Source organism: Carya illinoinensis, chromosome 1, assembly GCF_018687715.1.
Source record: "Carya illinoinensis cultivar Pawnee chromosome 1, C.illinoinensisPawnee_v1, whole genome shotgun sequence".
In the NCBI taxonomy this organism is placed as follows: domain Eukaryota; kingdom Viridiplantae; phylum Streptophyta; class Magnoliopsida; order Fagales; family Juglandaceae; genus Carya; species Carya illinoinensis.
The window spans coordinates 18,218,369-18,245,417 of NC_056752.1; the positions used below are offsets into that span (position 1 = coordinate 18,218,369).

Consider the following 27,049-nt stretch of genomic DNA (forward strand, 5'->3'; position numbering starts at 1 on the left):
TTGAATCGATTTTGCTACACAACCTCTCAACATCCCAACATCTCAAATTTTTTTAATTTTTTAATATTTTTTTAATATTTTTTTTAAATTTATTCTTTTTAAATTAATTTAATTATTTTATTTATTATTTATATATTAAATATTTGATAAAAAATAAAATAATAAAAATTAAAAAAAAATAAAATATAAGAATATTGAGAGGTTGTATGTATTTTTTCTTTGATTAAAACCACACAAATGGTGTCGGACGTTGTCTACCCAGGATTCCTCTGTTTTACCGTACTTTGAGAACTGTACGGAGAACGCCACGTCTTTTTCACGCTGAAACATTATCAGCTTCTAGTAACTCACCAAACGCCACGTACCAGCTGCTCAATCTGCTACGTAGATAAAAGAGTACGTCTTCGCAGGATGACCGGCAACTACCGGTTCTCCGATTCCACCAGGTTCCACGTCAGTTTTGGGCCCCACGAGACCACTGGAGGCGCTTTTACGGACATCCGAACCCAAGTTCAACTTGTGGATGAGATTTAAAACACGAATTTCTGACCCAAAAAAAAAAAAGGAAAGAAATGTAGGGTTTGGGCGTCGTCAGAATCAGCCACTAAATTGTCGCCACTTGGCGTCATCTCGTGACGCACTCGTCTGGTGTACCCTTCGGGTGCTTCACAGCCTCAAATAAAAACCAAAATAATAAATAAATAACAAAGAAAACAAAATCCGCAATAGAAAATAGATAGTGGCTGTGATTGCTTTCGGAGGGTCTCTCCAACTGTAAAAGGTTTCTGGTGTATTAGGTCTCACGGCAACTCTCACTACTTCTTCTTCTTCTTCCTCCTTCTGTAGCTCTCTTCTTCTCCTTCTCTCTATCTTTGTTTCTCTCCGAGGAATTCGATTATTTTTGATTGACCGATCGAAGTTCGACGCATTCCAATCCACCATCGTCGGAAACCATGGGTTCTCCGCTGCCATGTCTACGGTGAGCTCACTCCCCACCCATGCCCGATCCAAATCACCGTCCTTGCCTCGAGAGTTCACATCCACCATGGCTTTCTCCGAAGGTACTTTCCTCTTTTTTTTTTTTTTTTTTTTCCCTTCCAATTTCTGGGCCTCTTTTCAACTATTGCTCGCAGTTTGGTTACCGAGAAATTACAAGCAAAGGAAGTGGAAACCATATGCAGAGTCTATTATTTTATGTTTTTTCCCAACTTGAAAACCTACCTCAACCGAGTTAAAGAGTTATTATGTCTGACAGAGCTGTGGATTGAAAAATCTGAGATTTGGAACTCTTCTTCCTTTGCTTTTTCTTTTCCTTAACGTTTCCCGGTAAACAAACAAAGGAAAACCGTTGCTGAAGCGGTAGTGTATGCGTATTAAAGAATTATATCAGAGGTGGATGGATTCATGTATACTGATTAAAGTTTCTCTCTTTCCTTTCTACATTCCTAAAGGTTTTGGCGTCTTCGGGTTCGTTTTGGTGAGGATTCTGATTAAGGAATTTTCTTTTAGTAATTATTTCCGAGAAGCGTCTCTCTATGCTCCGGTGGTTTGTTAATATTTTTGAAAGGGTTTAAATATTTATTTATCTGATAGTATGATTCAAACTAAAGGTGTTTGTGAATTGGAATTCCAATCTGTGCCTATGCAATACAGAGGTGGATCTCTACGGATTGTTGTCCATTTTGTTTTTCTTTTGCAGTAGCATTGGCATATCAGCTTTCTTCATTGACGACGGTGGCTTTAATATTCGTAGCTTTCGATGTGGTTGGAAATGAATGGACATTTTCGTTGTACCCGTTGCTCACTATAGAGGATTTGAAGCAGCCGCTGGTTGCCCGAGTCCGGCAATGGACACATACTCCTCTGGTGAAGAACTTGTTATTAAGGTGATTATAAACGATTTATATGGGGATGATTTAACTTCAAATTTTAATTTTAATTTTGGCTGCTTGTTGAAATTGAAGCCATATGTTAGAAGATAAATAGGAATTTCTGTTAATGGTAGACAAGAAAACCATATACAATTACGAAGCAACGAGAGCGATGGACAGAGGAGGAGCATAATAGGTTTCTAGAAGCCTTGAAGCTTTATGGGCGAGCTTGGCAGCGGATAGAAGGTTTTACTTCCCTTGCACCCGATTTTTTATTTTTTTTTTATTTTTTATAATTTATTGTTGTACACACAGTTATTTATTAGTCAGATGGTAAATGCAAATTGAAATGTGTGCTATCTATGGTTCAAACTTAGGATATTTGGAAACATGTCTTAAGCTGAATCCCTTGGGTATTTCCTACCAGGAAATGCCATCAAATTCTGTTGTAATGTATTTTTTCTCTTAATTGGAGATTTGTTGTTTTCTCCTTTTGTGTTTTACTTGGTGGTGCGCAGAACATATAGGAACAAAGACTGCTGTGCAGATCAGGAGTCATGCACAGAAATTCTTTTCAAAGGTCAATCGCTACCTTCTCACATCATGCTTGTATGAGATGGCTTTTTGCTAGTTGTAAACAATACTTATACTTTTGCTCACAGTTATGGTTCTGTCTACTTTTGTTAATTGTTTTATTGCCTTACCATATGCTTTCAGCTTGATTGTCATGTGCATAACTTGTGTTCTCCCTTTAACTATGAAACATCCTGACAGCAAGTTTAGGTGTTTGTAGGGGGAAAAATTATGTTGTTTTTCTTATGTTTGCTTCCTATGTGCAATGATAATCATTTAAAATTGTTGAAAGCTTTTGCTGTCTCAAATAACACTACTTTCATTTGTAAGAACAGAGTGAAAGTAAGTTGAGGGTTTTGAAATCATCGAGTGCATGTGATACCCCATATTGAATGAGTGTATAGGTGGTGGATGAGATCCTACATTGCTTGGGAGGGAGAAATTTTTGCTCTATATAATGATTCCAAGGGACTTCAATTGCACCATTAACTAGTCCTTTTGGAATATGATCCCAGATATGTCTTGGGCCTTTCTTGGGTCGTTACAAATATGTGCATTTCTAACTTAACAGTAAGGAATAAAAAAAACTTCTTGTGAGGCTTTTTACGTGAAAGTATTCATGGATAGAGTCATAATGATAAACAACTTCTACAACAGCAGTAGAGGCTGTATATTTCCTTCCAAGGCTGCCTATTTCAGGATGAAGGGAATGGGATTAGGTTCACTTACAAGATTTCTCCTTAGTTGCCCTCTAGCTCAAAATATTCTCATCCCTTAAAATCGATGTTTAAACGATTGGGGTCACTATGTAGCAAGAAACCCCTAGGGGTTGGCTCAAGTGGTAATGGCCTTGGGCTTGTAGGTATACTCCCTCTAGATCTAAGGTTCGAATCCCATTGTGTGCAAACAGGGGATTCTTCGCTTGAATTACCCGAAGTGTACTTGTGGAAAACTCTTTACTGAGTGACTGTGCACCCCTAGGATTAGTCGGGATGCATTTTCCAGACTCCCGGTGCCAATAAAAAAGCTATATAGCAAGAAGTCAAAAAATGAATATAGTGACTTAGAAATTCATAGCTTGAGGAGAACTGTTGCCATATTTGTTTACACTTTATTTCAATCTGGGAAGGAATAATAAAATAAAATAAAATTGGAATTCAATAAGAAAAGGGGTTATGTAAAAATATTTCATTTCTCCATTGCCTTGGGAATTGAGTTGAGCATCAAGTGGAATAAACTGACATAAGCAAGTGCAGATATAGTGCCCAAGTTTTGAGTTATTCTAGGAAACCTGTTTCGTTCGAGGTAAACAATGACTCTTATTCGAGGTGATCACAGTGGATTTTTTTTCCCCTTGTATATAGAATATATAGCTCGAGAACACTAAGGGATAAGGAATCTGCATAAACAGAATCTCCTATTTTTGCCTCTGCCAAGTCATTAAAAAAATGTTTAGAGCATGTGAGATGAGATATTGCATGAGAGGTTCTGTTGTGGATAACTTGTTCCTTTCACTTATGATACAATTAAATGATTAAATATACCCTTTCTTGTCTATGAAGTTTATGCTTTTGACACAATTTTTGGGTTCTCATGAAACTGGAGTGTTAGAATATTAAAATTTCCTATTAGTTTAATACTTAGGAACGAGTGGTGATTTAACATACGAATATAATGGTTGTCATTCAATAACTTATCAGTACTATGGTTTTGGATGAAGGATGATATCCATCCTTCCACTCAAGTTGCAGAAGATTTCTTTATCTAGATGCTTTGAACTCCCTCAGGCTTGTAATTTCATTTTTGTTTTTGATTCCATGATCCAAGCCTTTTTGGCGATGATGTGTTTGGACTATACCTATTTTCTTTTCTTGTATTTCAGGATCAACAAGTCTAGCATGAAGTTTATTTTTTCTCGTTGAATGAAATGCTAGCAACTTTTTATTCAAGTGCTTGGTAATTAAGTGTTATAGAAATGAAGACTAGTTTTGGAAATGCAACTACTAGGATAGTCAGATAAAATCGGGAGTTCCCTTATTTTCTGATGAGAAAGTCATTCAATAGGCTACAGAGCTATTGAGCTGGCTGCTGGTGGAAATTAGTATTCAAAAAATGTATATTGTATTTGTTTTTATGGTAAAGGTGGCTTACCTATATGGATGTATGGATAGTAATGACCTACTTGTAAGGTTTGTGAGGTAATATGATATGAGGCGGCCTATTGGTACTTGGGCTCGGCAGAGTTTAAACCCTTGGATGCTATGACTTGATGGAGTGTATGGATAGTAATGACCTACTTGTAAGGTTTGTGAGGTAATATGATATGAGGCGGCCTATTGGTACTTGGGCTCGGCAGAGTTTAAACCCTTGGATGCTATGACTTGATGGAGTGTAGTTATAGACTCTATTGTTGTCTTCATAAAACAAACTACTTTTTCTCAGTTGCAACATGCTAGAGAATTTCACTAAATTTATAACTTTTCTTAGGTTTTTATAATTCACAATTTGGTTCACATGCACAAGACATATCTAGAAGTTCTATACTAGCATAAGATAATAGTGACTACTCTTAAGAATTCTTTTGTCACATAATTACATAAAATTGTGATCGCGGTTATTCTGAATCATGTGCATGTGGATTTTATAGCTTGTGGTGCAATTCAACAATTATTGCTGTGGTATTGACATCTTTGATTCAATGGAAGAATATGGTGATATTGAAACATTTGTTGGTCGAATCGTAGGTCTTTGAGTTCTTGGTGGATGATGGTGTAATGCCCCAATGAAAGGCCCAAACAATATAGCTTATACTCCAAAAGGTCGAATCAATAATACAATTTCCATTGGAACCTTATAAAGAGCAAGAATTTCTCATTCCAAAGCAATGTGGGATCTCATACATGACCTACCCTTATCCTTATTATATGGGGTATCACAATTTACTCCTTGTAAATTCCTGATGTCCTTTTCGGGCCAGTCCATTGTAGGTAATATGACTCAAGTCCCAAATTTCTAGTTGGGATAGGCTCTTATACCATTTGTAATGGAAGACCCAAACCTCATGACTTATACTTCATAAGGACTAGTCAATAATACAATTAGAGCCCCATTGAAATTTTATAAAGAGCAAAAACTTCTAATTTCTAAGAAATTTGGGATCCTATACACCACTTATCCTTATCCTTATTATATGGGGTATCATAGATGATGTCACTGTGCTAGCATAAATGAGAAAAAGAAAAGGGTTGAGTCATGTTGTTGGGGAGAATTAGTGTGGGATGGTTGGTGGCCACGATGGACAAGTGCCTAAAGCTAGGAGGAAGGCTGGAGTTTAAACAAACCCATTGTGTCAGACACAGAGTATATCTCACACAGGTGTCACAGTACTCAGAGTCACTATATGGGAGGTTGGCAAATTGGTAGGTGATGTGATTTCATTGCTACATCAAATGGGGGTGGAAAACAATCGGTGATGAGCTATGAATGGTCTCTGTGTTTCTGAGTTTGATGGTTGGTAACGGGCAATGAGTGGTTAGGCAAGGGAACACAAGACCATATATGGGTTGTTCTTAGCAGGTGATTTCAACACCAATACTACCTGAGAATGTAGCCCTTACATCATTTGTAGTGGTGGTGACTGAAATGGGTACAAATCAATCTCAAAGGTTGTTTGCGACAGAGAGAGTTGGATAAGGTCAAGCGCCAAGGGGGTAGAGTGGGAACAATAGTCATTGGAAAATTTGAAAAAAAAGGAAAAGGAAAATTCCATTGATGGTATGGGCAAAGTTTGGGAAATCAATTTACTGCTCGTCAATCTGTAGCGTGTATTTGCAGTAAGAAGGAAAGCTTTGACGTTCCCAAAGACAACAAAGAAGAAAGGAAGATTCACAATGCATCAAGCTTGCAGAGTAGACCAAATGGTAGAAATTTGGGTAGAGTTTAATCAGATTTTAAAGAAATTGGATTTGGGATTTTGCTAGGTTTAGAATAGGTCCAATGGTATAAAGTTGGCTTAATACCGAGGGAGACTTTTGCAAATAACAAAAGTAGACAAATTCTGAATCGAGCTAATGGAAAAGAAGCCATTAATGGGCTAGGCACTCTAGAGACTAGAACCAAATACAAGTGGACTTAAAAAGATTGGCCCAATCATTGTTGGAACTTAGCCTAGTGGTATTAAATGGCAAGTTAATGTGACATTTAGTTGGTCCCTTGCATATCAAAGTTTGATATAGGTTCTCACATCCAAGTGTTAGAAGCTTTGACTACCCAATTATGGGGGAATAGAAAGGATCGCCGGTGTCAGGCGCACATCTGATATGTGTGGCGGCTGATGTTTTCCCACAAGCCGAAGCATTTCCAATGGATGGGAGGCTCGGGTTGTTTGGGTTAGAAAAACTCCTATTGTCGAGTTGTGGGGAAGAAACAGGGTGGACATAAAAGTGCTTATAGTTCTAAGTACAAGGTCTATTATGGCTGAAAAGTGTCGTTAGTCAAGCTACAATTTTAGCGATTCATCCATCCTACATTTTAGGTAATGAGGCGGGACAAGAGGCATTAACAACAACACGGGGAAAGCTGCTAGAGGGGTGGTATGATGGGTGCATAGTCTTTGACTCTAAAAAAAGGGAAGAACTTGTCACAAAGGTCTGGCTTATTAGCTTTACCCATCAATAGGGGAAGGGATAGTTTGTACACAAGTACGGCAAGGTAGCAGGAATAGTAGTGGGGAATGGGGTTATGGTGGATTGAGGCACCAACAATGCTTTTTTCTGAGATGGTCATTTTTGGTGTCAAGAGAAGTAAGACGCATGTCCAGCTTGGAGCTAGATTCCTTTTGTGGGGGGAGCCAATTCCATTGATGTCATGATCCCCAGATGAATTTGGACTAATGATGTGTCTAAGTTAGAGACAAGGTGAGGATGGAGAATGTTTCTTTATGAAGCCCTCTTGGATCATTAGGGGTTTGAACGATGCTTTTCTTTTATTGGCATTAGGTGTCCAAAACCAAAAGGTGTTTGAACGACGCTAACACGCATTTCAGAATTAAAAAATCTGCGACAAAAGGGGTAGATAATATTTGCTTGCTACAAACTAAATTGAAAGTTGCATCTAGAAGGTGCATTTGAAGCTTGTGTGGTTTCAGTAAATTGATTGGTGTTACTTAGCCTCAAGAGAGGCATTCGGTGGAGTATTACTTATGTGGGGTTAGAAAGGTGTTGAAGAAAGTGGAGTACATATGGTAATATACAGCGGCTTGCTCTTTTAGGAATATTGATTATGGTTGCCATTGGACATTTGTGGTGGTTTATGCACCTAATTTTCATCACAAAAGGCTATTACAACTGGAGGAGTTGGCTGGTTTGGGTAGGTGGAGGGATGTACTGTGGGTTATTGGTGGAGACTTTAATGCCACACACTTGCCTAGCAGAGATGGCAGATGTTAATGCTCCTAATCACTAATTGTGATTGCGAAAGGCTATTACAATGGGAGGATTTCCTCGAGATGCCTTTGAAGAGATGGAGTGTACATAAACTAGTGAAAGCAACGAATAGTGATAAGCCTACTAGCCCGAGCAGTTTTTCTCTATGGCCTTTTTTAAAAGTACGTTGGGATATGATTAAAGAAGATACCATGCAAGTGTTTCATGATTTTCATGTACATTGTAAATTTGAAATAGCCAAAATGGTGTACAGAAAAAATCAAGGGTGGTTAATATTAAAGATCACGGGCGTATAAGTTTAGTGAGTGGGGTCTACAAGATCGTCATGAAGTCCATGCTACTAGGTTGTTTATGGTGGTTGAAAAGTTCATCTTGAAGCTGCAAAATGCCTTTGTCAGAGGTGAGAAAATTTTAGACTCTATTCTTATCGCAAAGGAATGCCTGAATAGTAGACTTAGATTTGGAAGGCATGGGGTATTATGCAAAATGGACATCAAGATGGCATATGGTCATGTCAGTTTAGAATTCCTTTAGTATTTCTTGTGAAGATGTGGCTTTCAGGGAAATTGGCGATACTGTATTTCGCACTTTATTTCCACTATACAATACTCTAGGATAGTGAATAGCTCTTCTTCCTGTTTCTTTAGCGACTCATGAATTACGACAAGGTGATCCATTTTCTCATTTGCTATTTATCATAGCCATGGAGACAAGCAAGATGTGATCTCCGTTTGTTGAAGGGGATTTTACTCCTAATGTGATATTTGACATTTCAATATGAGAAATGTCAAATATATTGGAGTGCAAGGTTTCTTCTTTACCTATGAAGTATCTAGGCCTCCCATTAGGAGCCACTTTCGAGGCAAGGGTAATTTGGGTTGAAGGGAAGATTGAGTGTTGATTGGCTGGTTGGTTGGAAGTGGATGTATTTGTCTAAAGGTGGTAGGGATACGCACTATATCAAATTTACATACGTATATTATGTCATTCCACTCCCTTCTAATGTTGCTAGTCACATCGAGAAGCTACAATGGGACTGCCTTTTGTTTTTGTGGGGGCGAGGGTGGGTGGGTTTTGGTTTTGGGGGAGAGAGAAAGGGGGGGGGGATTAGGGAAGAAGGCAAAACATCACATAGCGATTGGGCATGGATATGTTCTTGGGTTTAAGTGCACACTGTGGGGGAAGTGGCTTTGACCTCATCAAGAATTGTGGAGAGTAATATTGGATTATGATTAGGATTCATGTGGGTTGGGCAGTGTTTGACCTTAGTCGGTGGGGATTAAGGAAGAGTATAGGGAATGATCGTGGAAGTTTTCTAACAATATCAAATTTGAGGTGAGAATGGAATATTGATAAGTTCTAGCATGGTTTGCGGTGTGGTGAAAAGGCTCTCAAGGAGGTGTTTCTCGATGTCTATAGTGTTGATTCTTGCTCTTATGAGGGATACCTCAGTAACGGACAATTTAGATAGTAATGGCGATTCTGTTTAGTGGAATATAGGCTTTAGTGAAATATGGTGATTCTGTTGTGTTTCACTATTTTAAGAAGCAAAGGTGAAGACTAATTTCTCTTGTCCCCATCCAAAAGAGGGATGTTCAGTGTTCATTCCTTCTATAATATCCATATTCCTCATGATAATAACCCTTTTTGTGAAGCAATATTTGGCAAACAAAGGTTCTCTTGAGAGGTATATTCTTTAATTGGATGGCCTTGTTAGGAAAAATTATTACCGCGGAGAATTTAAAAAGAGACGTGATCAATTGGTATGATATGTTTAAATGGGGTGGGCAGTCAATTGTCTTCTACTACATTGTGAGACTGCCAGTGCAATGTGGAGTGACTTTTTTAGTCGGATTGGTTTGGCTTGGTTATGCCCAAAAGAGTTGTAGATCTATTATATTCCTAGAGGGTTAGGTGGCAGCCCTCAAATTGCAGACATTTTTAGAAGATGGTTTTCACTTGCCTCATTTGGTGCAATTGGAAGGAAATGAATGATAAGTTCTCTCTCTCTCTCTCTTCTTCTTCTTCTTCTTCTTCTTCTTTTTTTCTTATCATTACTCTTTCATCTTGGACTGCTTCCATAACTTTATTTGGCTAAATCAACATGAAGTTGTGGCCTTTTTATCTTTTCCTAGATAGGTGTCTCTTTTATATACATAATGTGAATTTAAGCTTCGCCTTTTGCACCTTTATCATAAAGAATTATTACTTGGAAGTGGGGGCTGGTTTGATAGTGTATGACATTCTCTAATAGTCCTCAGGTCTTCCTTTCTGCGATTTATTAAAGGCAGAATCGTGGCTCTAGGCAGTATCTTGTCGTTTTCTTTTGTTTGCCTTTTGCTGTGAAAAAAATCTATTTACAGCCCCACTGATTGATACACCAAACACATTATTGATGTAGAAACATACTAGGCAATAATAAAAGAGTATCAGTGTGTTGACTTCTTTTATAATTGTAATATCTCTCACAGCTAATAGTGTGTTTACACATTGGCTTATAAGTAGCAGAACTTTTAACTTTTGCTTATATTTGACATTGCAAGCCTTTAGGAACTTTCTTGTAGAAATGATCTCTTTCTGATAAAGTCTATACTGGTTGGAAGGAAAACAAGGAGTAATGGTTGTATAGTAAATTTAAACAACTAATCTAAATTAAGAATTAGGAAAGTACACATAACCACTATCACTCAATATGCAACGACTCTCCAAACTATCAATTTTGGCAATTACCTTCTCAAATTACCAAAAAGTTACGATGTAACCCTCTATATAAACTTTGAAGCAAATACCCTTAATTAAAAATTCAAAAACTCAAAAAACAGAAAATAAAAAATAAAAAAGTAAACAAAATAGAAATGATTTATTCAAATTAAAAAAAATTGCAATCACCCTTAGGCCTACAACCCCATCTGGTTCTGTGACGTATTAGCAGTTGGATTGGGCCACCCCTGGTGTGTGGTCATTAACTATCAATTTTGGCAATTACCTTCTCAAATTACCAAAAGGTTACGATGTACCCATCTATATAAACTTTGAAGTAAATACCCTTAATTAAAAATTCAAAAACTCAAAAAACAGAAAAAAAAAAAAAAAGTAAACAAAAGAAAAATGATTTATTCAAATTAAAATAAAAAATTGCAGTCACCCTTAGGCCTACCAACCCATCTGGTTCTGTGACGTAGCAGTTGGATTGGGCCACCCCTGGTGTGTGGTCATCTTGTTTTTGTTTTTTTTTTTTTAAAATTTAATGTGTATTTTTTTTTTTTTTGAGAATTTTAAGGGTAATATTGTATATTAAGTGGAAGAGGTGTACGTTGCGATTTCTTGGTAGCTTGAGGGGATGATTGCTGAAATTGATAGTTTCAAGGGTGATTGCAAATTGGATGATAGTATTAAGGGAGTTACCTAAAAATTATTTATCGTGTAAAAACTCCCTGCTCTTTTCCTCCGATCTTCTCAACTCGGCTTGTGTCTCTCTCTGCACACATATGGAAGAGCATGCATTCTATTGTGCTTCCACGTGAAACCATATTAGCACGATCAGGAAGCATTCTTATGAATTGCATTAATCATTAGTTTCTCAATGTAAATGGGTATAATTTTTTTAATCTATTAGCTTTTGCCCCTCTTTGAGTAAGGAAAAGGAAGTTTGAAGTTTTTTTTTTTATTTTTATTTATTTTTTATTTATTTATATATATACACACATACAAGTAAGAAGATATTTTATTGATATAAAGATAGGCATAGCCCAAGTTTACAGGAGGTATACATGTGATTACACCAATTTAGGAACTAGAAACTGTTACAAGGAAATTATGGATGCTGAGACCATTTAAATTTATAGCAATGGTCTACATAAATAAAGTCTTTTAGAAAAAGCTCTTAAACTCTTCCAAGGAGCGTTCACGATCCTCAAAATTTCTATTATTTCTTTCACTCCAGATACACCAAAATTTAGAAATGGGAGCCATCTTCCACACAACTACAATCTGTGGTGTCCCCTCGATCCATCTCCAACTTGCTAGAAGTTCAATCAACCTCCCCGGCATTTGCCCATGCTAATCCCACTTTGCTGAAAAAGTAATTCCATATGGCCAAAGCAAACTCACAATGTAGCAGTAAATGATCCACCATTTCACCACTATTTCTGCACATATAACACCAATCAATGATTATAAGCCCACGTTTTCTTAGATTATCAATGGTCATAATCTTTCCTAAGGTTGCTTTCCAAACAAAAAACGCAACCTTAGTAGGTGCTTTACTCCCCCATATGTTCTTCCAAGGAAAATTATGCCTAGCTTGAGATGTAAGTGTATCATAGAAAGAGCATACCAAAAATTTTCTTTTGCTAGAAGGTCTCCATTCCATCTTATTCACCATTGTAACAACAGGAGTAATGTTATATAGCAGATTTAAGAATTCCACCAAAACATCTACTTCCCAATCATGTGCCCCCCCCCCCCCCCCCCCCCCCCCCCCAGTGAAGCTGACATTCCATTCTTGAGAGCCATTAGCAATTGCTCGCAAGTCAGCCACCTTATCATCTTGTTCCTGTGCCATTATAAAAATAGAGGGATAATCATCCTTAAGAGCCAAATCTCCCACCCAAACATCATGCCAAAAACTAATTCTACTACCATCCCCCATACACCATACACATCCTAGTGTGTTGCTAAAAAAAGACTACCAACATTTCTGGATATACTTCCGTAACCCCACTACTTATGCCCCCTAACTTCATTAGAACACCAACTCCCCCTTTCATACTTCGTATCAATCATCACCTTCCATAAGGCTTCCCTCTCATAATTATATCGCCACAACCATTTTCCAAGAAGAGCCTTATTAAAAGCCCTCACATTGCGAACCCCAATCCACCATCCCTCAAAAGAGTACACATCTTATCCCACCCAATTAGATGAAATTTAAACTCATCACCTAGTCCACTCCACAGAAAACCACGTTGAAGTTTCTCAATCCGAGATGCTACATTATCTGGAAGAGGAAATAAAGACGAAATATGTGGAAAAAATTTGAGAGAGTACTCTTAATTAGTGTAATCTGACCCCCTTTAGATAGATACAACCTTTTCCACCCGGCCATCCTACACTCTATTTTCTCTAACACCTCCTCCCAAATAGTCTTAGTTTTGGATGATGCTCCCAACGGAAGACCAAGGTACTTTATCAGCAGCGAAGAGACCACATAGCCCAATATGTTAGCTAGCCCCTAATATTGCTCACATCACCCACCGCAACCATATCCATCTTGATTTATTTTTAACCCTGATAGCACTTCAAAGCAAGTAAGATAGACTTCAGAGATTGAATATGACCTGGATTTTGCTCACAAAATAACAACGTGTCATCTGCAAACAAAAGATGTGAAATAATGATGGAGCCATGATGATTATCTCCAGTTGAAAAACCTGAAAAGAATATGCCCTCTACTGAAGCTGACACCATTTTGTTTAGGGCCTCCAATTCAAGAACAAATAAGAGAGGTAATAGTGGGTCACCTTGTCGCAGCCCCCTCGAACTAGTAAAGAAACCCATAGGATCACCATTTGGCATCTACCTGAGAAGTGAACCATTGACACAGAATGCCTCATCCAACCCCTCCAGCTTTCCCCAAATCCACATCGACTCAACAAATAAAACAGAAATTCCCAATTAACGTGATCATAGGCCTTCTCTATGTCTAATTTGCATAAAATACTCTGGATTCCCTACTTAGTCCTGTCGTCCAAACATTCATTAGCAATAAGAACCGAGTCCAATATTTGTCTACCTCTCACAAATGTATTTTGAGATGCAGAGATAATTTTATTCATAACTGTGCTCATCCTATTAGCAAGGACTTTTGAGATTATCTTGTACATGCTGCCCACAAGACTAATAGGCCTGAAATCTTGTACCTCTATTGCACTAGCCTTCTTAGGGACAAGTGCAAAAAAATTGGCATTTAAACTCTTCTCAAATTTTTCAAAAGTGAAAATTTCTTGAAAAACCTGCCTGACATCCTCTCTCACCACCTCCCAGCAAGTCTAAGAAAGTTCCATAATAAAACCATTAGGGCCTAGAGCTTTATCTTTATTCATTTTTCTGATTATTTGCTTTTACCTCTTCCTCTTCGAATGGTCTCTCCAGCCAAACCATACTATTTTGATCAATGGCCTCAAAAACTGGACCATCTACTCTAGGCCTCATTTCATAAGGTTCCAACAATAGTTTTTCAAAATGTCCAGCAATGTGGTCTTTTATTGTTGATTGGTCTTAGGATACACAGCCATCTATGGTCATGGTCTTAATGGCATTATTCCTCATATGTGAGTTTGCAACTCGATGAAAAAACTTTGTACATTTGTACCCCTCCTTAAGCCACAATACCCTTGATTTTTGTCTCCATGAAATCTCCTCCATTAGGATCAACCTTTCTAAGTCTAAAATTATTTGGCCTTTGTGATTGTTCTCTTCTTCTACACCCTCCAAGCTTTGTAACTCTTGAAGTAAGAACTTCTTCTGTAATGCTACAAACCAAATACCTGTTCGTTCCATGCCTTTAAATCCTTCTTCAAAGCTTTCAATTTTCCCACCAATATGTTGCTGAGAGTGCCCTGTAACTAATATGAGGTCCACCATTGACTAATCAATTCCACAAACCCATTAGTTTTTAGCCACGTATTCTCAAATTTAAAGGGCCTTCTTCCCCCTTGGATGCCTCCACAGTCTAATAACATTATATGAAAGTGATTTGAACATATTCGTGGAAGTATTTTCTGACATACATCTGGAAATTGCATCTCCCATGAGGGGGTTATGAGGAACCAGTCTAGTCTTAACCAGGCATGATTATTAGACCATGTATATTCACCCCCATAAGAGGAATGTCCATGAGTTTCAACTTAAATATGAAATCCGAGAATTCAACCATTGCATGGTTTTGTTGTCCCTCCCCTGATTTTTGGCTAAGAAACCTTGTCACATTGAAATCTCCACCAATACACCATGTCACCTCACACCAAGTAAATAGGCCTGCAAGCTCTTTCCAAAGAAACCGCTGCTCAATGTCCAAATTAAGATCAAAAACCCTAGCAAATGCCCATAAAAACCATCTTCAGAATTTTTAAACAAACATCCCACCGAGTATTCCCTTACAAACTTGTCGAGGTTCTCCTCCACCCTTTTATCGCACATTACCAATACTCCACCTGATGCCCCATTCGAGGGTAGATATGACCAGCCTATGTACTGGCAGCCCCAAATATTCTGGATAGTATTTATTGTGATAAGCTTCAATTTAGTTTCCATCAAACAAATGATGTCCATCTTCCAATGTCTTAACAAAGATCTTATTCGAAGGCATTTATTGATCTCAATCAACCCCCTAACATTTTAAATAAGAATCTTAGGCTTCAGTTATCAACTACTCCAACCCTCCCTTTATTCCTTCCACGGCTTGCACTCCCCTCATTTCCATCATAGTTAATAGACTAAGTTAGCTTCCTCAACTCCCTATTTCTTTTTGACCCTATTCCATGGTGATAATGTCCTGCCTCATTTGCTGTTAGAAGTGCCTTGAATTGATCTTCATAACCCTCACATGATATCCCTACACATTTATGAATTTCCTCCACTTTTTGCATTACCCAATTGGAGGATAAAGGAGGAATAGTACATATTGGCATAAGATCATCCCCTATAAGCTCCTCACCCTCTGTTGGATTTTTATTTGACCCAAATAGCATCAAAGTTCCTTCCCCTTCTACCTCTCCCTTCTCCTTCCCATTCTCACTCTCGAAAACCACAGGAACTTTTGCAGACTCTACCAGGATTTCTCGCTCTCCCATTACTAAATTTTTTCCAAGCACCATAGTGTACATTTGTGGTCCTTGCTCCTGCTTAAACCCCTCCAGCGACCCATTCTGTGTTGTCTCCCCTTGTTGCAGAGTTCCGGTACCATTACAACCCCTCATCCTCCAAAAATTTAGTCACCAATGTGTTCTGTGCCAGCCCACAGAGTGGTGTCAGACTGCAACCCAAAGCTTGCCGGTGTGTTCTGTGACAGCCCACAGACTATCAGCCCACCCAGTGCAACAATGTGCCTTGTCGTGCCTCCCCCCTTCCTCCAGACTTGTGCATCAGGCCTATTTGTAGATCTCCGGCATAGGCGTCGCCAGAATCTCCCTCAGACCTCACCGGCATGGTGTAGTCCTCCTTCAAGGTAGTGGTGCAATAATGGTGTCTTACCTGAGATGAATCTCTTAACTTCAGCTCAAAAGTTCCAGATGTGATTGTAAGTCTCTAAAGTTGATTGTAGCGGCCTATATGTGCAAACCACTATCATTTTGAAATTGTCTGCCCTGTTCTCCTGCATTTAAAACTTCTATACAAGGCACAAGGTGAATATTTTATTTTGTTCCATCCTGGGTTACAGATCTCTTAACATTGTTTTTCGTTTATACATTAGGCAGTTTGTTTCCGAAGTTTAACTCTTTGCTTTGTCATTGTTTTGGTACTAATGTGTGCAGACAATGTAAAATTTTAGAACACAGCGTTGGACCTGTTCGACAGCATTGAGTTCTTCCATTAGATTACCTTTGAAGTTGCACTACTTCTTTTAGTGCATTAAATTACTTCCATATTTAAACATTATTTCCTGTTCAGTATACAACTCAGGTGGCTTTGCTAACAACCTCTTCACTTTCAGTTGGAGAAGGATGCGGTCATTAAAGGTGTTCCAATAGGACAAGCTCTTGACATAGACATTCCACCACCACGCCCTAAAAGGAGACCAACTAATCCTTATCCTCGAAAAACAAGCATTGGTGCTCCCACATCAGAGGTTGGGAGCAAAGGATGGAAACCTTTTGACTTTGGTTTCTTCATTTCATTTTAAACAAGCATTTGACTTCGAGAAAGAACCACTGCCTGAAGTTGTTGATATGTCTCATATTTGTTCTCTTAAATTCATTTTCCATACTTAGCTCTTTCTCTTTTCTCAATAAACATCACTTGTGCATTTTTCTTTTTGCAACAGAAACCTATTAGAGATGAGAAACAAAAAAATGCAAAAGATGATCAGGATGACTCTTGCTCAGAGGTCTTTACCCTTCTCCAAGAAGCGCATCATTCCTCTGTTTCTTCACCAAGCAAAAGTTCCAAACCAACTCCTGCTCCACTCAGAAATTCATCCACGTTAAGGGAGTTTATCCCTTCAATTAAAGGTTCAATAACTCAGGATGAAGCAAATGAATCCTATGTCACGAGTGAACATAAAGGAAATCAGAAGTCAGAGAAAGCTGATGCTACACTAACAATTCAGGGTACTTGCACTAGTAAAAGCTCAAAGTCGGAGAATTCTAATGTTCCACATGAGAAATCGGTTCAAGGTGGAAAAACAGATGATTTGAATTGTGCAATGCCTATGGATGAGAAGCTAGCCACTCAAAATTACCCACGGTATGTCCCTGTGCACGTTGTAGATGGGAGCCTAGGAACTTGTACTCAAACTCCTTCCTCAGACATGTCATTCCAAGATTCCAAATTTCACCCAATGGGAGGGATTCATGGACACCGTAACCTGTTCACAAATCCAGCTGCATCTGCAACTGCTCAACATCAAACTCACATTCCCAGATCTTCTGCTGATCAATCATTTCCAGCTTTCCCTCCTCTTTCCTCAACTTTCCATAACCAAGATGACTACCAATCACTTCACATTTCCTCCACCTTTTCACGTCTTATTTTCTCTACTTTGTATCAAAATCCTGCAGCCCATGCCGCAGCTAGTTTTGCTGCAACATTTTGGCCCCATGCAAATGTTGAGAATTCTGCAGATTCTCCAGCAGGGATCCGAGGAAGTTTTTTGAGGCAAATGGTTTCTACTCCAAGTATGGCAGCTATTGCTGCTGCTACTGTAGCTGCTGCAACTGCATGGTGGGCAGCCCATGGTCTGCTTCCCATATGTGCTCCTCTTCATGCTCCTTACACCTGCACTCCTGCATCCACCCTTGCAGTTCCACCTATAGATGGTCAAGCCCCAGCAGCCAAGACAGACAGAGAAGAGAGTACTCTTCAAAATCATCCCTTGCAACAGCTAGAACAAGACTATTCAGAAATTGGACAGGTTCAACATTCAGATTCAAAATCACCAACTCTGTCATCATCGGACTCTGAGGAGAGTGGAGGTGCAAAGCTAAACACTGGGTCAAAAGCTGCTGATCAACAGAAGGCTGATACTGAGCTCCATGATTCAAACAAAGCAATAGGCAGAAAACTGGTTGACCGTTCCTCATGTGGTTCCAACACAACTTCTAGCAGCGAAGTAGAGACTGATGCATTGGAGAAGCATGAGAAAGGAAAGCTTGAGACACATGAGAAAGGAAAGGAAGAGCCTGAAGAACCTGATGCAAACCATCTAGCTTCTGAGAGCAGTAATCGTCGCAGTAGAAGTGCCTGCAACATGAGTGATTCCTGGAAGGAAGTCTCTGAAGGGGTAATAGCACAGTATTTTTATTTTTTTTTGTAATGAATACTTTATTAAATAAACTCAAAATTAACTTATTTTCTTATTATATAACACATAGATTAATTGTTGCTCTTTTTGCATGATTTTATTTCTCAGGGACGGCTGGCCTTTCAAGCTCTCTTCTCTAGAGAGGTGTTACCACAAAGCTTTTTACCTCCAAATGATGTGAATAACAAGGGGCACCAAAAAGACACTATCCAACAAGAGAAGCAAACTGCAGATGAGAAAGATGGAAATGCATCACTGTTAGACCTCAACAGTGAAACATGCGGGTCTTGTTCTAGCCATCAAGGAGGCAACAACAATGGAGAGGATGGGCTGTTGACAATAGGGATTGGACATGGAAAGCTCAAGGTTCGACGAACGGTGTTTAAGCCATACAAAAGGTGTTCAGTAGAGGCTAATGAAAATAAGGTGGTAAATGCCAGCAGCCAGGGGGAAGAGAAAGGTCCCAAGCGAATACGTTTGGAAGGGGCTGCTAGAACTTGAGCTTTGATATGTTCTATGCAATTAAAGGAAACCTTTGTTGCATGTGATTTCTGATTTTCCCCTTATTTATATTTTAGTCTCTTTAATTTTAAGTCCACTCACGAAACTTTGTCGTGTAGGCGTATGTACTATATTACATTTGCTCATATACTATCTTGAAACTTGTCGTGCAAACTGCACTTGAAGACTTGAGGTTAAACAGATTAGAGACGAATCGTTTTAAGTACTGAATAGGCCTTGATTCGGCTACTTCTCCCTAAAGGTATTTGTTAATTTCCCTCTTCTTCCCATAGGGATTGTGCCCCACACAGGTGAGCTGAAGCCTGTTGGGGTAACGAATACTTTTAATCGGACGTGCTTGTAGCTCATTGCCCATTGCACAAGAATTTCACTTATGTGATGAAAACCGTCATCTTTCTGTTCCATGATGTGTTTAGAAGTCCTTTTGGTCTTGCACAAGATGGATAAATGGTGACGGGATAGACCTCTGTTCTTGGTAGGTCAGAGTTGGATTTGAAATTGACCTTAGTGGGATAGGCAGGCAACATCAAGTGATTCTGCTGGCATGCAGCTCTCAGCTCTTACTCTCACTCTTTGTCCATTATGTTAATAATAGCAGTTCAAGTTATTTAGTTCCAAGCGGCAGAGAGATGAAAGCTAAAAAATATAATTAATATAGAAAAGGGTTAAATACTAAAATGGTTCGGCTTTTAGTTTACTCCCGAACTAAAAGCTACAAATTAAAAACATAAAAAATAATATCGGAGGTTCCATCCCGATGCCCTTGGTGGTGGCTGCCCCATATGCACTAGGGAGCGCCCACGACCACCCTGAGATTAATTTTTGATCGAGGGGAACCTTGTTCAAAAAATTTCTGGTGTAATTTGTCATGAAGTTTAGTATTCTGGTACCTAAATGTTAATGTTTTCTATCACAACATATTCTGCTTAAATTTTCTACTGGAATTTCATAGATAAATATCTTACACGTATATTTCATTGTGAAAAATTACACATTTATTTCAATTTCCTTATTTCAATTTCCTCTAGGGTGTTGACCATTGGTCAGCATCTTTGGCACTACAGATTCTCGTTTAGACTTTTATGAGGAACGTGGTGCCACAGGGATGAAGAGATCCCTAGACTATTCTTGTGAAACGTTATCATGTGCTTCATACAAGAAGGAGAATGCCTTGTAGTGATTGGGGTGGAGTGGTATTATGATTGACCTCAACTAGTAGTCGGGATCTAGGATTCCATGGTGTATCACGTGATGGTGTCCTCGGGTTGGTTGGTTGGGTAGAAGTATCCCTGATGCAACAAGTATCTTTGTGTGACAAATCTGTGTGACAAATATCTATGTGAAAAACACGTATGGTGGAAGAATATTCTTGGCGCTAAAATAGACCGAATATTGGGTTTTACAAGGTTTTATACTTATATTAGAGACGGATTAATCCTCACCATGTTTATGTAATATGTGTTATCGGAGACAGTGATTCCTCACCACGTTTTAGCATGCATTGTAACATCCCGCTCCTTCTCTCTCTCATAGTTACCAGCCTCATTCAACGTGCCGAGCCTCAATTGCATGTTTCAAAAGATATCAAGTGATTTTTAAAGCAAGACTAGTATTTTAAAACTAACGAATATTTTAAATGTCCTGAAAATATTTATATAGGATATTTCCAATATTATTGGACTAAGCTTGGTTTTAAATAACACAATTATAATATTTTTGAAGAACTCCAAAATTATTATAATTGTGAAAAATTATTTAATTCAAATGATTTTAGTCATTTAAAAATATTATGAGATTTAAATTATGTTGAAAACTCTAAATTAATTTAAATGGTTTTATTCTTTTTAAGTAATTAACAAGACCTCATCATTTTAATTAATGATGAAAGAATATTATTTTATGACGACGTGTTTTCAATTAAAATAATATTCTATCTTAATTCATCTCAGTATTTTCAATTAAATTAATGTTTACTCATTTTCAAATTAGTATTTAAATCCTCACCGTAAGATCGATTTGAAGATCTCAAGATGAATAGTCTGGATTAAATACCCAAACTCCAGCTTTTTCCCTCATTTCCTCTTTCCCTCTTTCTCTCCTCTCCCTTTCTCCCAACCCGATGGTACGCCTCCCCCTTTCACCCGTAGCCTTCTCCTCTCCAGCCCGATGCTGCTCAGCCTCACCTCCACCATTGAGCTTCCTTCCTTGATGACGAGTCCAACCCCACCAACGGTAAGCTCCACACCGCTCTCTCTCTCTTTCTCTCTCTCTCTCTCTCTCTCTCTCTCTCTCTCTCTCTCTCTCTCTCTTATGGCAACCCAACCAAAATGGGTTTCAAAACCCATTTCTCCTCCTTTGAGCCGCTGTACACGACCAATGTCACCTCCGAGCACCTCCAATAGTTCCACCACCTCACCAGCTCTACCTCCTTGGCCTCCCTTCCCTGCAGTCCTCTCTTCTCCCTCGGATTGCTCCACACGAAACACACTGAATTATGCACCATTGTGCGCGACAACCCAGGCTATCAGCCACCTCTCCACGACTTCCCCTCTCACTAGCGACCTCCCCTAGCCACCCTCATGCCCAGCCGAGCCTCTTTCTCCCCACACTCTCCCCCACTCTCTCACGGGTGTTTCTCCACCTCACGGCCAGATCTACAATTGTGGACCACTATATTGCTACCACCTTGCCACCACAGCTCCACTGCACAGCCCTCAAGTCCTCCACGGCCAGCCATCACCCAACCAAGCTCCTCCTCAAAATCCCCCTCATGTAAAACCCACAGACAGCCCTCGAAACCCACGGCTCCGCCGTGCTTCACCTCACACAGCCACTGCGAGGCCACCATGAGCCTCCCCATGGCCACGCGCACCAGATCCACTAACTAACACACCCAAACAGCCCCTAACCACAATGGATAGCCACTATACGTGGCCAACCGACATCGTACGTGGTGTTAGCCAAACCCCTCGCCATGTCAGCACCCTCACTCAGCTTGAATCTAATGGCCAAAACCTTAGGTCCAATCCTCAAGGTAGCACATTCTAAGGACACGACAGTGATTGCCACTGCCCAAGCAAGTGGCTTCCAACACCGTTGGCCGTGCTGGACAGCGAGTAACGTACGAGTTATCCCGTCGATTGTATAATCCTTTATCCTTCGTTAGTTATGATAAATGTTAGTTGATAGGTTTTGGACTATGCTGTTAGTATTGTGGAGTTTGCTGTGTATTGAAGTGTTTGGCTTAATTGTATTGTGTGCTGCGTAGTGTTGTGGAGGGAGTACACATGGAGTGTACTTCATGTGATAGAGTGATGCACCATATGGCACGTATGCCATAGTGGTGATGTGGTGTAGCATGTGTAAAGGGAGTACACGTGGAGTGTACTCCATAAGGTGAAGCGATGCTTTGTGTGGTGTCGTAATGCACCGGATGGCTTGTCACAAAGGTTTGGACGGCGTAGTTAAGGAGCGTAGAGCGTGTGAGTGGTGTTGAGAACTGTGGAATAGTGTCTTGAAATAGCTGTGATGTGGCCGGTAGTCCGAGGTGACATGTGTCATCTTGTAGTTGACTTATGGCTAAGAATATGTGTGAAGTGTCGGAAAAGTGTAAGAGTAGCTCAGTGAAAGCATGGCGGGGGAATGTCACTTCGTGACATGGTTAAACAAGCAGTCGTGCTTGTGATGAGTGAGAAGTTAGCGTAAGAATGACGTAATGGGATGTCAGATGACGTGACCAGGTCACAGCTTAGCTTGCGAGTAGCCTCGACCTACATGATGCGACAGAGATGTAGTTGTGAATGGAGCCCTGTCATGTCAAGTGTTGAGATGAAAGTGTAAAGGGGCTAGGAAGTAGGAAGATCCTGCTGACTAGGTTTGAATAGAAGTTGGTATCGGAGTATAGCTTGTTTATACAAGCAAGCATTCAACGGACTATAAGTTGATCTTAGGTGATAAAGGGTAAGATACATATGCATCTAGTGAGACATGTGTAGTAGACGGATTTACCATATATAATGGGTAATCTGTTCTAAGCATGACTACATGATGTTTGAGCCTCAAAGTTGGATTAAAGTCATGGGGCATGTATGGATGGGAATGAGGATTTAATATGTGCTAAGATGCATGAAAGTAGTAATGGATATGTTGTCTAGGATTGGGATGCGTGACTTAGTCAGGCTAAGTCATGCATCTGAATGTAGTTAATAGGAGAGTAAGACAAAAGTCTTAGTGTCTTAGCCCTAAGATGAATCATGGAGGTTCACTTTAAAAGATAAAACCTCGAAGTAGAACGCTAAATTTGGAAAACGTGACCCAAGTGGGTCCCAGAAAGAAGAAACATGATAAGGAAGACATAGAGGGCGTAGTGACTATAAATGGACCCCGAAGGTTTTAGCATAGTAAATGGCACGTAAGAACATAGGGATAGAAAGAGAGTGTTCGAAGCGAAGTGTATTCTGTTTCTAGTTTAGTTGCTTATATAATAAGATAGAGAATGATGTTAAGGTTATGTGTATGCATGTAGGTTGTCATCTGACAAGTACATGAATGGACTGCATGAAATGAGTATGACATAGAGTCCAGGTAAAAATTACGCTTATACTCTTCTAGAGTTTTCTAAAGATATAAAAAATGAAAACGAAATGCTTTCCTTTTACGATGCTTGTGCTTTACGGAATGACATGGATGCTTTAAAAAAGAATGCTAAGTACAAGTTTTTAAATATATGTATGTAATGACCCTCCTTGGCAGCCTTTTGTTATGCACCCCAATTATGTAAGTGTATGCATGTGAATGGATGTTATACGTAGTAAGTACTGAATGTATTTTCACGAAATGAAATGCGAGACTGACACCTCATGCTTTAAGCGATGTTTTAAAGGATGCAAAGAAAGTGTTTTAAAATGCCCCTATGAAAGATGATGCTTTAAATGATGTCATGAGCTGATGTTTTAAATAATGCCATAAAATATGATATTTAAACTCATGCTTTTAAACGACTTTTATGAAATGAATGGATTGAAAGACTGAAAGAACTGAAAATGACTGAAAGGACTGAATGAACGAAAGGATTGAATGAACAGAAGGACTGAATGCTTTAATGTATGAAACTAAGTAACAGTCACATGAATGTATGAATGGGTACCGAAGGATTAGACTGGACATATTGCAATGTCGAGTAAGTACTACTGGTAGTGCACCCAGTGTTGCACCCTAACGGAATGGATTCCTAACTTATGGCCACAGGCGGAATTAAGGTCCAAAAGACCCCTAACCCTTGCACACAGGGCATAACAGTGTGCTACGGCCAATGGAAGTGATAAAAAAGAGTGTATGTATGTTAAGAAAGAATGCATGTATGGTCAGATTCTTTAATAAATGAAGGCAGCGAGGCGTGGGAAACTATTTTACGAAAGAAAACCCTTTTTAAAGAAAAACCCCACCTCGTAACATTTTAAAATAATAAATGTCTATATATGATATGTATGTAATGATGAATGTATGATTGAAAACCTATATTGTTATATTTTAATTATATGAAGTAATGTTTACGAGTCATCAACTAATTTTAGTTTTTATGTATACCCTCCCAAGGATAAGATGAGCATGACACGTCAAGACGGACACGACTCAAAAGGAAGAGCACGGAAGTCTAGGCATGATGTTTGTATGAGAGACTTTAATTTATAAAATTTAATATTTTTTGCTGAAACTTTTTAAATTAAAAAACAAGTTTCATTCTATAAACATTGAGTCTTTTGTATCTTGGTATGAAATGAAAAGTTGTTTCAAAATGAACAGTAATTTCCATCGCTTTTCATAAAATCATTTTCTAAAGGACCCACCACAAGGATGAGCGTTACATGCACGCAACTGTAAGAGTGAGGGTGATTCCTCACCACGCATATATGTGTCTGTTGAGTCTTTTTGTGAAAGTATTCATAACATCTTCAATAACACTATCTCTCATTAGCAGTCTTGTCATAGCCACCTAACCTACCTATGGTTTCATTCTTGAGACCATAGATTTTGAAGTAGATCAAGATCCTGGTATGACGCTTGAAGAAGAAGAGTCACACCCGACCGAGTTTTGAGTACAAAGACCAGTAACCATTGTACTTACCTTGTACCTTCCATTAGAATATACAATATTAAGTCTGACGACTTCTTGTATTCAATCCGCCACTTTAAGGCAGTAAACTTTATGTATATTTGGATAATGTAATATCTCAACATTTAATGAAGGGCAAGAGGCCCCTTTTTGTTGTGAATAGTATTCTAGTACTTAACAGCTAGCGTTGTCACCACAACGTATTCTGCTCAAATTTTTAATGCGATTACATAGATAAATAATATCTTCCATGTGTACTTTCCTTTGAAAGACTACATGCCTACATGCCTAGTTCAATTGCCTCTTGGGTGTTGATCGTTGGCCATCATATTTGACACTACGGATCCTCGACTAGACCTTAACGAGGAATGGGGATCCTCGACTAGACCTTAATGAGGAATGGGGCGCCACATCTTGGAATCAGTGCTTGTGTTTATACACATCTCTGGGCAACTCTTCGAATAATAGGATGGTACTAGAAAGTAGGCGTTAATCTAGTACCATAAACTAAAATTTAATGTTCGACTTGAACTGTGCTTAGGATTAAGAGATGGGATAGCATGTAATAGGCTTGGATTTATGGCCTGTGAGGAGAGCAAACACCGAGTGGTCATGAGTGAGGATAGTCTGGTGGAGGAAGAGAATAGGAACTAGCAAGAGCTTTAAACAAAATATCAAACATGTTGGAACAACAACATGAGATGTACTCTCGTCACATGTGGGTTCAGATGCTAGGATCTCCTAGAGAGGAAGTAAGGGGATGTATGTATGAACAATTCTTGACCTATTGCTACTTGGGATTCTTTATAAATGAGGGACCAGTGAGGGTAAAGAGATGGATATCTGATTTAAAGGACCTTTGAGATGTGCGGATGCATCGAGGACCAAAATGTGTTATACGCGAGCTACCTGCTCTAGGGAGAGGCAACTTTATGCTAAGATACCAAAAGGCAGCTCAATGCCATGGAATTGGGAGCCACAGGTAGGATCTCATGCAAGAGAGAATTTGACGACAGGTATTTTTGGAAAAATATTGTAAGGAAACATAAGTCAAAGGACATTGCTAATTTGGTCTAAGCAATTATGACGATAGAGCAATATGCCACCCAATTTATGGAATTGGGAAGGTTTGCTCCTCATCTTATATCTACAAAAACCATGAGAGCATAATGATTTTAGGATAGGTTGCAAAAGTTATGGATTTTCAAAAAATAGTTCATAGCCAAACGAGAACAAGGAAACATTTTGGTTGTATCCCCGAGTCTAAATAGATGTATATTGGTAGGCAAAGGAAGCAGTGAGGGAGCCCCACCGAAATTCATGCCAAGGATAGGTGGATGACCACCAATCACTCTATCTTCACGAATGGCCGGAAAAAATGCCAATGTGTAACATTTGCTATAGACCCATAGATCTCACTAAGAGGACCGTCGGCAAGCCTAGAATGTGTGCTACAGGTGTACACAGATGGGACATTACACTTGGGATTGTCCCTAGGCACCACCAGTGTAGTGAATAGTGCCAAGAGGAGGACGTGCGGCCTAAGGCAGCCCATGCAAGCTAGGGAATACACACTTACCCTAAGAGAGGTTGATGAAGACCCAATAAAGATGTAGGAAGTCGGTGTCATCACAAGTATGGAGCTATAATTCGCCTTAGTTAACTTCCTTCATAGGCATCCTTTACTTATAGCAAGTAGTGATGGTTATCACTGGAAGAGTTAGAGTATCACATATCTACGTGAGCGCATTATTTGACTGATGTGAATCCCAATCGACTCGCCTTGAGACCCAACAACAATATTGAAAAAACAAACCTAAGAAAGCCAAAATCAAGTCAATGGATGGAGAATCTAGACCCAATGAGAACTCGTTTCAAGAACCTAGATTATATTAAAATCTAGACCCATTGAAGAACCCATCTCAAGAACCTAGATTACAAGGAGGAACACCATAAAGGTTGTGATTTACATTTGATAAGTTCAAAAGTTCAATCAAGAACAAAA

The 27,049-nt window shown here is 39.1% G+C and overlaps 1 protein-coding gene across 6 annotated transcripts; it reads left to right on the top strand.

The window, feature by feature from the left end:
• The first annotated feature begins 724 nt into the window (after nt 1-724).
• LOC122312507 (protein LATE ELONGATED HYPOCOTYL-like) lies at nt 725-19,172 on the top strand. 6 transcript variants are annotated; one of them, XM_043127153.1, is made up of 8 exons: nt 726-1,061; nt 1,452-1,477; nt 1,654-1,886; nt 2,006-2,117; nt 2,390-2,451; nt 16,602-16,736; nt 16,932-18,389; nt 18,519-19,172. In XM_043127153.1, the coding sequence occupies exons 3-8, from the start codon at nt 1,776-1,778 to the stop codon at nt 18,909-18,911; spliced, it is 2,271 nt and encodes a 756-aa protein (XP_042983087.1). In that variant the 5' UTR covers nt 726-1,061; nt 1,452-1,477; nt 1,654-1,775; the 3' UTR covers nt 18,912-19,172. The 6 variants fall into 6 exon arrangements, with proteins under 6 accessions (XP_042983111.1, XP_042983087.1, XP_042983071.1 ...); XM_043127137.1 differs by having other exon boundaries at nt 1,700-1,886; XM_043127161.1 differs by having other exon boundaries at nt 1,754-1,886.
• The last annotated feature ends 7,877 nt before the right edge of the window (nt 19,173-27,049 follow it).